The following is a 13,230-nucleotide window of genomic DNA, read 5'->3' as shown; positions in this document are numbered from 1 at the left end:
ATTAAATTTTTTCCTCTTTAGGACAACTCTTGTATTGGATAACCCTGATCACTTTCTTGCATAGACAAACGTTCATGGTCAAACTGTTTTGAGTTGTAAACTAAAGCACTCTTACAAGTTAAGAAAAGAAAAAGGTAATTTGCGATAACCCAACTGTTTAGGTTTGGCAACACAGCACTGGCTATAAACAATGATTCAGACATTACATGATTCAGTTGGGAGCATAACCACCTTTAGCTTTATTCAAATAGGCTGGAAAAACTTGGGCACAAAAAGGAGTGTGCAGACAGAATCAGAGAGGGCGAATTACAGTAACCACTGTTCCTTCAGGCAGCATCATATTTACTTAAACTGGTTTTAGCCAGATGATTAAGAGAGAAGACCTCATGTTACAGGCAAATTACCATTCATCTGGGAAGTGTCAAAGGCACCACTGAGATTTAACTAACACAATCACTAGTATGTTTGAAATTTCAGTTTTCAGATCTTTTGAATTAATAGAGAGGTACAGTATGTTTATTACAATATGTTTGGTATTACATGAATTTCATTAGGAGAAGTATTTGGTGTGACCCAGAAGGCTAGTTAGATACAAGTTTAAAAATCCGTCTTTTAAAAAGCACCCTATGAGCATTTCCTGATTTATCAGCATTCAGAATACTGTTAAAAACACACTTATTCAAATCCACAGATAGTCTGCCCAGCCTGTGTAGTGTCCTCCACACATAAGCCTGGCTTGGTTGCTGTGCTGCCCTTAACGCCTTCACAGCTGCCTGTGGCACTAGCAATAGCAGACACAAAGTGCCTAGTGATAGTTAATGCTGCTCCCAGGACTGGACTGCTGAATTACAAATACCAATTCCAGATAAAGCAGCATTTATAGAGATTGGGTGCCCTTCTAAAATAAATACGTGAACCTTGATCCTCCACTTCTGCCAACATGCAGATTTGAAGTGACAGGGGAATCAGAGCAGAGCTCTTTTTACACAAAATTGAACAGCACAAGATAGATTTATAATTTTTTTGGAAAATAAATGCTATTAGTGAACACCACCAGTCAGTTGTCTTCAAGCTACTACTTTGCTGTTTAAAAACCAACCATAAAAATTACCACAGAACGAGTAAATATTCTCTGCTATATAATCGTACATGCTGAAGTTCATTTTAATATAATACCGTGCTTTGCATTTATTTACCTCTGTGGCTTCTGATCCTTTTTTATCTCCAGGTTTAGAAGATGCTCCACTTTTCTTGTCACCATGCTGTAAGCATAAAAAAAGTCATTAATCAGATTAATAACTAAATCTTATACCGCATCTTCTATATAAAGAGAATCTCAAATGCCTTACACGTAATACATGTCAGGACCACATCATTCACTGTAATCAAGATTTCCACAGAGTGAAGCATGACAATTATTCTTCAATCACCAGTAGACAACAGATAAAGTTTTTAGGAGACATGAAGCATAACTTCAAATGAAATCACAGGCAGAATTTAGGCAGACAGAATAATTATTTTCAGTGGTGGAATCTGGCCATAACAGTAGGCTTAACACTAGGGTTCTTCTGAAAAGTGCTACAAGACGTTCAAATACCTGTTTTATAGCTCCTCCTCCAGCAATTCAGTGCTCCTTAACTCTATTTTGGTCTTTGATTCAGTACTGCTTAAAGTCCTCATCTAACTCCCACTGACTTCAGTAGATGTCGGACAGGGTGCTTAGAGAGAGTAGCACTAGTCACTGAATCATGAACACTACTTCCAACACCTAAGTTTTCCTGGGAGGCATTCCATCCAAGTTTTCACCAGGCCCAGCAGTTATACTGTTGTGGATGACCAACAATCCCTGTCACAGTTTAAAGCTGTGTGTCTGTACAGTACTTTGTACAATAGGGCCATCTCTACACTGCAGGGCCTATATCTTCATATCTATGGTGCCAGCGCTATACCAACATAACCTCACAGTTTAGACATAGCTTATGCCGACAGAATTTTTGTTCCTGTCACTGTAGAAACACATCCTCCCCAGACAACGCTACCTAGGTCAATGGAAGCATTCTGCCATTGATCTAGCTGCGTCTACACTGGAGGTTAGAGAGGCATACCTACATTACTCAGGGGGTGGATTTTTCACACCCTGGAGCAATATAACCATTTTGACCCAAACTTTAAGTTCAGACCAGGCCTAAGACTCTGATCTTGGTTGGGATCTCCAGAGGGTTCTAGGATACTAATAATGACTGGTTTCCAACTGAGTAGAAGTATGAGTGTTTTTTCTGTCCCAAAACATATGCTCAGTTTGTATTACATTGTTTCCAGAACCTGTCATTCTCTATACTTTAATGAAAGACCTTCACTCCATCAAGCTAGTACTGGCACAAATTCGGTGCAATACTTACAGCTGTAATGTCCAACCCTCAGGTGCCTGACAGTACAACAAACAATTCCATGGAACTCACATTTCTAATTATGTATAGAAAAAACAATCAACTCTGAATAATGAATTTAAGTTTTGACTTAGAACAGTGACTGAAGTTTTATAATTAAATTTATGTTCCAGCAAACTTTCTACAGAGCAGATCTGATGTAAATCAGGATTAGCAATGTCATGGATTTCTCATATCCATATATAAATTTAGCAATTTAATTGATTCAGAGAACTGAATTTTTGGTGAGACAAAATCACCTTATATAAAGTATATTTTGGTGTTGTAAACCGGTGGCATGCAAATACTATAATCATTTTATGATTTCACTATAATGCATAAAGTCAAACTGCTTCCCTATATGTCTAACACATTATGTGGAAAGACCAGACTTGCTAAAAAACAGGCACATAAAGGTTAGCTAAAACTAATCTTTGGTAGCTCAAGTATAGCTAAACTGCCAAGTTCCATCAAAGAACCATGGTTTATTAAGGGAGGTTCAAACAAGTTAGTTCAAAAAAATACCTGCAGCTAAGAACAATTTTATGAAAACTTGTACCAACTAGGACTCTATTCAGAGTGGGAAAGAAAGAGTCCAAAATAAATTTAGCCTGTAAAAATAATAATCAATCAATCCATCACTTATTAGATTTCCTTTCAGATCATATCCCTGTTTTGGTTAAAGGATAAATGAATTATCATATGTAAAAGGACCTGTATTTTTTCAGGAGGTTGTGAAAATAAGCAACAACATCCAGAAGGCTAATTTTTAATGTGACATCGTCACTAAAGAGTTTATGGAAGTCCCTCTGAAACTGCAACGCATGTGTTTTAATGGATTATTTAGAGAAAATATAACTGGACAATATTTCATAGTAAAATAACATCAACTTAAAAATTTCAAAGTATCAAACCGCATCTTCTATACAAAAGTATTACTGTTTACTAATTTAAGTTGAACATAGTGAGCACTTTAGTTACTTGATCCATTCATTATTTACTAGATAGTCTCCTGAACAACATAACCAATGCACAATAGTGTCCAACTTAATATGAATTCACAGTGTACCCATAGTTTTTTCTTGATATAGCTGACAGTTGCTTCCTCATTCCTTCTCCTGCAGTCGCAACTACTTTAAATAAGTAGCTACCTTTTAAAACGTGGAATACAACATATCCAAGGTACAAAAGTGAGCTAGACCGTAGGGCGCACATACCAGAGCAGGGTGGGTTTCCCCAAATGGAAGGTGGGGCCAATGCATGCCCCTGTAATTTTACTGAATGCATTAGAGTTACACGGGATGCATTTGGCTCTATCTTTAAGTGTCTACTTTTAGCACTAACGCTCTGCCATTTTCTACACCCTTATTGATACCGTCGCTAGCAAGAGCCACACACCCAACCCAAGAGATGAAAATCCGCTCTGTCAGTAGCAGAGCTGCCTCCATTTACCGTCGCATACCACCAGCTTGCGAAAGCCATGGCCGGGACGTGTTCCTCCTTTAAAATAATCCTCCCCCTCCAAGCACAGGCGAGCGTTTCTGAGCTCCCAGGCGCAGGGCGGGCGGCGCTTTGGCAGCGAGGCGGCTCCGGCGCTCCAGGCTGGGCGTGCCACCGCTGCAGGGCAGGCGCGGGCGGAGGCGGGAAGGGCTGTTGGCGCGGCCTCGGCTCCGCCCCTGCCTGTCCCCAGGGCTGTAGGGACTGCGGGGCAGATCGCAACGCGACCCCCATTGCACCGACTCTGCCCTGTATCGGGCCGGGGGAAAGGGCTGCGCTGCGCTGGGCTGTTCCCCTCCGCCCCCGGATAGCCCGGAGCGGGGCCGCCGCCTCTGGCCCGCGGCGGGGCTGAGCCGGACAGTCCCCCTCCGCTAGCGCATTCCTCTGCCCTGCCACACGCAGCAGGCCCAGCTGGCCGCCCGGAGCCCTGGCGCAGCGGAGCTTTGGGCGCCGCCCTAGCCCCGCACCCTGGTTCCGACCCTTACCGCTCTGCTCCCCCTGCCTGCAGCCCCCGCAGGCTTGGAGGAGGACGACTTCTTCCCTTTGTGTGGCTGAGACATGGCCGCGGCGGCTCCTGGCTCGGCGCCTCTCTGCGCAGCGTTTACGGGGCGATGTAACGGGCAGGGAGAGGGGGGCAGGTGACATGCAACTGCGAAGCAGCTTTTCTGATGCAGCCAGAGTCAGCTCTGGGCTGCAACCCCGAAGTCCCTCCTCTTCCTGCAGCCTCGGCTACTGGACCGGCTGCTCTAAAGGCACCACTCCTCGGCCCCGCTCATCCCCGTTAGGCTCAGGGTTTGTTGACAAGGAAGGGAGGGCTGACTGGAAGACGTTTGGTGGTGGTTTTGCTGCTTGCCAGGACATACCTCGCAGGCTTACTTGCAAAATGAGGCCTGGGCGTGGCCCTCTTGTGTCTTTTAGGTTTCACAACTGAGCTGGGATTTCTTCTCCTTTCTGTAATAAGAAACTACAGTGGGGGGAGCCATAAAATTCAAAGCCAGAGCAGAACACTTTGCAAGACTCAGTGGGGTTTGGATCAGATCCATAGTTTTGGTTTAGGCGTATCTCCTGTTTGGCTCCTTGTAACAAAATCGATTGCCTGAAAAAATTAGCCATCCAACATTTATTTCTCCTGTCAGTTTTAGGGAGCAAATTAACTTAAAATCTGAGCAAACCTGGATCTTTGCCCAAAACTCAAACCAAACTGGAACTTTTTTGAGGCTTTGAGAAAAACACAGGGGAAAAAGTTACCATTTAAGGTATCAAGTATCATAAGGGTAGCCGTGTTAGTCTGGATCTGTAAAAGCGGCAGAGTCCTGTGGCTAGTCTATGCAACAAACCTCGATGCTAACTCCTCCCACCGATCTACACCAGCAAAACCATCACAGGACCTAACCAGATCAGCCACACATCACCGATTCATTCACCTGCATGTCCACCAATGTAATATACGCCAGCAATGCCCCTCTGCTAAGTACATTGGCTAGACAGGACAATCCCTATGTAAAAGGATAAATGGATACAAATCAGATATTAGGAATGGCAATATACAAAAACCTGTAGGAGAACACTTCAACCTCCCTGGACACACAATAGCAGATTTAAAGGTAGCCATCCTGCTGCAAAAAAACTTCAGCACCAGACTTCAAAGAGAAACTGCTGAGCTTCAATTCATTTGCAAATTTGACACTTATCAGCTCAGGATTAAACAAAGACTGAATAGCTAGCCAACTACAAAAGCAGTTTCTCCTCCCTTGGTGTTCTCACCTCAACTGCTAGAAGAGAGCCTCATCCTCCCTGATTGAACTAACCTCATTATCCCTAGCCTGAATCTTGCTTGCATATTTATACCTGCCTCTGGAAATTTCCACTACATGCATCCAACGAAGTGGGTATTCACCCACAAAAGCTTATGCTCCAATACGTCTGTTAATCTATAAGGTGCCACAGGACTCTTTGCCATTTAAAGTATATGTCTCTTGTGCTCTTCCTGGATTAAGCTGCAAATGGAAATATCAAAAGCAAACTTCTTCTGATGAGGTTTCTAGCTGAAGTTTTTCATCATATCAGTTTCAGTAAGCATCCACAGTTGAGGCCTGCTTCTGAAGAGGTGCTTGAGCCATTCACAACTTCCTTCTTGGGATCATGCCCTCTAATTGTTGTTCAAAAACTTCATGCCTTGTTGAATTTAGCCCACTACTTGTTCCAGATTCTATGTTCCTGTAACTAAAAATCATCAGTCATTTAACTTTTAAATTTCCAAACCAGTGAATGTTCTATCCATCTAACTAACTAACTAACTAAATGTTTTCTGGTCAGTATCAGTTTTAATGGGTCTGTCCTGTGTCCTGGAAAAACAACAAAACCTTCCTTTTTGATGATTAAAGAGTAACTATTAGGTTTCAAATTTATATATTCAATACATTATGAACCTTTGCTGCCACAACTTAGATTATTAGATCTTAAAGAATTTTCAAAATTTTGTTTCAAAAAGGTAAATTCTAAATGCCCAACTCCTGCAAACACTTATGCAGAAGGCTGGGCAGTCTATAACACACCAGCAACTTCTCTTAGACACTGGAGGAACAATTTATGGTCAATCAAAAATCCAGCATGACCATCTGACCCTGATCCTATGTCAGAACATTATTATTTGTGACTCTGAATGCATGAACATAGCCCCAAAATAAGAATTTAACTTAGTCTGGATCATGCGGAGATACTGAGGTGTACCTGGAACGGAAAATCCATTACTTTAATTATTGCCTTCCAAAATAAAGGGAGATTAAAGACACAAGATTAATTGGCAAGCATATGTGTAAGCAACTTGTACACAGCTTGCGTAAAACAGATGTGTGCTTTGGGAGCTCTAGGCCAAGGAGCAGTACTGGAGCCTCTCTACTCCCCCCGTGATTAAACTTTGTGCTGTAGACCAGGCTCTAACTGAATGTTGGGCACCAGTCCACCAGGAGCCCAACTCTTTCTATTCTGAAGAAGCAATCATAATAACTGACATATATTACAATATTCCTCAAAGGTTGTAGCAAGTCAGATGTAATTAGTAATGTAGAAGGAAGTAGGAGAACCATATTCCAATTGTTTAAGTAAGCTTTGTTCTGTTATATTGCTATTCAGTTTTCAAATAGGAAGAAAAATATTTACATTAACATGAGATTGTACATTAAATCCTCATTAATACATATGTAATATTAAATATAGTAAGTTTACTGCTAAGTTTATTCTGTTAGATATGTAGAAATTATTTTATAATACAATTCAAAATATTGAATATATTTAAAGTGTATTAATACTTAAGAGAAATATAAGTATATATTTTATATACTGAAATGATTGTGATTGTTTTATATAATTGCATTGATTTAATGTAAAACTTAATACATTTATCTTTGAAACTTTTTATATTTCTAAGAGAATTTTGACTGTACTTTAACCATGCTTTCAGAAGGACGGATACAGAGATAAAAGTACTGTGAATAACAGTCTGAGGGCCTGATTCTGATCTCACTTATCCCAGTGTGAAACTAGTGAGTGGCAAGTCAAACCTTGTGTGTCTAAAACAATTGTACAAGGCTAAATGCAACAGAGAGACGAGTGTATGGGTGAGATGCAGAGGAGGACTGGAAGGTTGAGGAACTGGTTTAATATGAGTTTAACAAGTGTCTTTTGTGTTTTAATTTAAAAAATAAAGTCTCTTCCACAGGTACAACAGATTGTACTGCATTCCTAAGTCTGCAGTGCATGGGATACTTCCTCCTGGCACTTCTAAAGGAAAAGGAGGAAGCCTGTTTGAGCACCACTCCTTTAATTGCTCTGCTCCTGATGACAGTCATTTGAGCTCAGTGACAGAAATCAGGGAGCAAACAGTAGCATTCGTGATTAGACAAGAATATGTGAGAAAACCACAATAATTTAGGTCTCAATTCTACCTGGTGCTCAGGTCTCTGGTCCTCATCCACAGGCAGTGCTAGCCCATTGGGCGGAATAGACAGGAATATTTTTGACTCTGCCCAGTAACAAATAATAATAATAATAAAAAGCTGCTCAATGACCCTAAGCAAGTGCTTAGTCTGCTTACGCCTAGCGCTGGCTCTGCCCTGATCCAGCAAATCACTTAAGTACAGTACATGCTTACATAAGAACAGCCATACTGGGTCAGACCAAAGGTCCATCTAGACCAGTATCCTGTCTTCCAACAGTGGCCAATGCCAGGTGCTTCAGAGGGAGTGAACAGAACAAGGCAATTATCGAGTGATCCATCCCTTATTGTCCAGTCCCAGTTTCTGGCAGTCAGAGGTTTAGGGACACCCAGAGCATGGGGTTGTGTCCTTGACCATCTTGGCTAATACCCATTGGTGGACCTATCCTCATCTAATTCTTTTTTGAACCCAGTTATAATTTCAGCCTTCACAACATCCCCTGGCAATGAGTTCCACAGGTTGACTGTGTGTTCTGTGAAGTACTTCCTTTTGATTGTTTTAAACCTGCTACCTATTAATTTCGTTAGGTAACTCTGGTTCTTGGGTTACATGAAGGAGTAAATAACACTTCCTTATTCACTTTCTCCACACCATTCATGATTTTATAGACCTTTATCATATCCCTCCTTAGTCATCTCTTTTCTAAGCAGCATAGTTCCAGTCTTTTTAATTTCTCCTCACATGGACGCTATTCCATATCCCTAATCATTTTTATTGTCCTTTTCTGAACTTTTTCCCAATTCTAATGTATCCTTTTTTGATATGGGGTGACCAAAACTGCAAGCAGTATTCAAGATGAGGGGATACCATAGATTTAAATAGTGGCATTATGATATCCTCCGTATCTTTTGGCCCAGAACAATCTCAAACCAAAATCTATTGACACAGTACAGCCAAGAGGATATGAGCACCATCATTGCCAGGAGGCACTGGAGATGGATTGCCCAGGTGCTTCGGATGGAAACTGATTCCATCACCAGAGTAGCAATAAGATGGACACCTGAAGGCAAGTGAAAATAAGGCTGCCCGAAAACAACATGGCAAAGAGTTGTGGGAGCCAATCGGAAAAACCTGGGGCACAGGTGGGGAACAATTGAAAGACTTGCCAGAAACAGACAGGAGTGGAGGAATTTCGTCACTGCCCTAATTGCCAGAGGCATAAGGAGAACATGATGATGATGAAGATATTTACTGTCTTATTATCTATCCTTTTCCTAATGGTTCCTAATATTCTGTTAGCTTTTTTGACTGCCACCACACACTGAGCGGATGTTTTCAGTGAACTGTCCACAATGACTCCAAGATCTCCATCTTGAGTGGTAACAGCAAATTTAAATCCCATCATTTTGTATGGATAGTTGGGATTATGTTTTCCTATGTCCATTACTTTGCACTTATCAACACTGAATTTCATCTGCCATTTTGTTGCCCAGTCACTCAGTTTTGTGAGATCCCTTTGTAACTCTTTGCAATTTGCTTTGGACTTAACTATCCTGAGTAATTTTGTATCATCTGCAATTTTTGCCACCTCACTGTTTTCCTCTTTTTCCAGATCATTTATGACTATGTTGAACAGCACTGGTCACAGTAGAGATCCCTAGGGAACACCACTATTTACCTCTTTCCATTCTGAAAACTGACCATTTATTCCTACCCTTTGTTTCCTGTCTTTTAACCAGTTACTGATCCACGAGAGGACTTTCCTTCTTATCCCATGACTGCTTACTTTTCTTAAGAGCTTTTGGTGAGGGACCTTATCAAAGGCTTTCTGAAAACCCAGTTACATTATATCCACTGGATCTCCTTTGTCCACATGTTTGTTGACCCCCTCAAAGAATTCTAATAGATTAGTGATGCATGATTTCCCTTTTAAAAAGCCATGTTGATTCTTCCCAAACAAATCGTTCATCTATGTGTCTGATAATTCTGTTCTTTACTATAGTTTCAACCAATTTGCCTGATTCTGCAGTTAGGCTTGCCAGCCTGTGTCAAGGTTCCCTCCCCACTCTGAACTCTAGGGTACAGATATGGGGACCCGCATGAAAGACCCCCTAAGCTTATTTCTACCAGCTTAGGTTAAAACTTCCCCAAGGCACTAATTCTTTGCCCTTGGATGGTATGCTGCCACCACCAAGTGATTTAACAAAGAATCAGGGAAAGGACCACTTGGAGTTCCTATTCCCCCAAAATATCCCCCCAAGCTCTTACACCCCCTTTCCTGGGGAGGCTTGAGAATAATATCCTAACCAATTGATTACAAAGTGATCCGAGACCCAAACCCCGGAGTCTTAGGACAATAGAGAAATCAGTCAGGTTCTTAAAAGAAGGATTTTATTTAAAAAAAAAAGGTAAAAATCACCTCTGTAAAATCAGGATGGAAAATAACTTTACAGGGTAACAAAAGATTCAAAAACACAGCAGAAATTCCTCTAGGCTTAGTTTCAAAGTTACAAAAAACAGGAATAAACCTCCCTCCAGCAAAGGAAAAATTCACAAGCAGAACAAAAGATAATCTAACACACCTTGCCTGGCTTTTGCTTACAATTTTTGTAATATGAGAGACTTTTAGGATGGTTTATAAGAGAAGGAGTTTTCTGACCTGATGCTCTCTGCTTCCCAAGAGAACACACAAAAACAAAGCCTCACCCCCCCCAAGATTTGAAAGTATCTTCTTTCCCCATTGGTCCTTTTGGTCAGGTGCAAACCAGGTTATTTGAGCTTCTTAACCCCTTACAGGTGAGGAGGATTTCTAGGCTACCCTTAGTTGTATGGTTATGATGGCCTGTAATTGCCAGCATCACCTCTGAAGCCTTTTTTAAAAAATTGGTGTCACATCAGCTTTCAGATGTCTTTCAGTCATCTGGTACAGAAGTTGATTTAAGTGATAGGATACATACCACACAATCATTCTGCAATTTCATATTTGAGTTCTTTCAGAACTCTTGGGTGAATCTCAACTGGTCCTGGTGATTTATTATGGTTTAGTTTATCAATTACTTATCTTTAAGTATGTGAGAAGTCCCATTGAAAGGTTAGTTAGACACGTAAATACAGTTTGAAATATCTTTCAGAGCTCCCACATAGCTGTAAAGTTTATCAGATAAATACTGAGGGCTAGTTACCCTAAGAGGTCTCAAGTTAGTTCCAGATTATTATTTCTAAAGTTGTGCTCCTAAATTGGGGGTTGGTGCTAACAGTTCTTACATGTCTAGCACAAACAATTGTTTTGTGAATAGCAAATATCCACACCCATGTTCAAGTGTGCAAAAACTTGGACAACTGAAAAATGAGTATCTACAATGTTTGAGGCTGGGGAAGAGATATCACAGTGTTCAAAGCACTTCATCTCAACCCTCACATCTACTGCACGCTGCTTTGTTTGCAGGATCCATGACTCCATGACTTAACTGTGCTGTAAAATGTTTGCAGAACTCATCTCATAGCTGACAGCAGAAGGTATTCTTTGATCATGTCCTAACCATTATTTCCTTCTCATAGGTCAAAAACCAGGAGTTGCCTTTCTCACATGATTCATGGTATATGACCCCACCCTTCAACAACTGTAACTAAGACAGACAAACTATTTCATCTGTTCTTTTATATGCTACTGTGCACAAAGCCTCCAGTAAATAGGAACGCTCTGGTTTTGTTAGTAAGGACAAAGAATTTGATACTGTCTGTGAAACTTTTCAACCCTGTAGTTCTAGTATATATATTTTCTATTTGATTATATTAATTATATGTCTTTTAAATTTATAACACCCATGCCTGACTCAATCCCAGTGCCCACTGGAAACTTCCCTTCCATAGTTAGACATTCCAATTTTTGACCATAGCCAGGAGAAAATTAGGTTAGAAAGATTCTATTTTTTAAATCATCAGATACTGTACTGAGCATTAATTTTAAAAATGAATACAAAAGTGTACTAGATACTGAATCAGAATTTGACAAGTCTCTATGCATGCGAAGTTTTGACTTCAGCACATTGACTTTGCCCTGAACTAAGGCTTCAGCACATAAAGTCTTTAGCTTCTGCATTCATCACATAAAGACTTAAGTGATTATGAAAGCACCCCTATATTCACACCCTACACGGTTGTAATAATCTGTACAAAATATGTCTTGTGAGGTATCATTTGAAAACTAATGACTCACTAGTTAATAATTTCATGGTGGAATGTATGTAGCACCAGTATATGTAAAGTTATGAATTTCCCCAGTATGATGTTATTAGCACATGTTTGAAACCAAACAGCCCTGCCTAGACAAAAGTTATTAAACAGGCCTATCCTAAACAAAGGAATGTGTGTTTACCTCAATGTACCTATAAGTAGTAAACAGGATCCTCAAGGCACCAGGGGGAAAAGATGGCAGGAAACAAAACAATTTGAATTTTAGCAAACACAAGTGGAGGAAGAAAGAGCATGGTGCCTCGTTCACAGCCAGACTCCATGTCACTTTTCTTAGTGCATGGATTAACTTTCCTTTAGAGGGTAACCTTCAGAAGAATCCACTTCAGAGGTTCACTGGACTATAAAAGAAAGGGGCAGAAAACCGCAAGTTACTCTTATACCTAAGAAGACAAAGGCACCAGCACCTTCCTGCCTCTGGGAGAGATCCTTACTGAGGAAAGGGTCTTGCTGGAAGACGGTAAGTGAGATAGGCCATCTTCAAAAAGCACCTTGAATCAAAACTTACTAGTATAGGTTTAGACTTTTAGATGTGTGTTTTTGCTTTTAACCATTTCTAACTTTATCTCCTATGCACTTCAGATAATATCTTCTTTTGTTAACAAATTTGTTTGATTTTTAATCTGAACCAATCCAGTGCTGTGTTTAAGCTGAACTGCTTGGTAATGCCAGTCAAATTAACAAACTTGAATATTGCTTCCTTACAGGGGCAATGAACCTTAATATCTGACTGTCCAGGAGAGGGCTAGACAGTGCAGAACACCCATTTCTGAGAAAATTCAGGACTGGGAGTGTGTTGAGGTCACCCTGCAAGTAATAACCAAGACTCGTGGAAGCCAGAGTGTGACTGCTGTGTAGCTGGAAAGCTGCTGGGGTCAGATCTGCTGCACCGAGGCTGCAGCTATACCAGACATTCAGGGTGTGACCTGCATGATGTGAGCAGCCCAGATTGGGAGCTACAGCAACAAAGCATTGTGAGGCACCCAGGGTTGCAGGGCAGGTAGAGACACAACCCTTCACTGATCTGGATCGCATCCCAGAATGTAATAGTGATGAAGTCATTATGTGCTAAAATATTCACTGCACAAGGACTTCTTTCCCCCATCCTACCCCCTTCTTTT

The 13,230-nt window shown here is 40.9% G+C and overlaps 1 protein-coding gene across 1 annotated transcript in view; it reads right to left on the bottom strand.

The window, feature by feature from the left end:
- CAST (calpastatin) overlaps positions 1-4,646 on the bottom strand; it is a 99,059-nt gene extending 94,413 nt beyond the window's left edge. The window contains 2 exon segments of the mRNA XM_038401883.2: positions 1,197-1,262; positions 4,409-4,646. Coding sequence (XP_038257811.1) covers positions 1,197-1,262; positions 4,409-4,483 — 141 coding nt within the window. The 5' untranslated portion in view covers positions 4,484-4,646.
- Between the last annotated feature and the right edge of the window lie 8,584 nt (positions 4,647-13,230).

The sequence above is a fragment of the Dermochelys coriacea genome, chromosome 5, assembly GCF_009764565.3.
Source record: "Dermochelys coriacea isolate rDerCor1 chromosome 5, rDerCor1.pri.v4, whole genome shotgun sequence".
In the NCBI taxonomy this organism is placed as follows: Eukaryota; Metazoa; Chordata; order Testudines; family Dermochelyidae; genus Dermochelys; species Dermochelys coriacea.
This window is presented reverse-complemented; position numbering and strand designations above follow the sequence as displayed.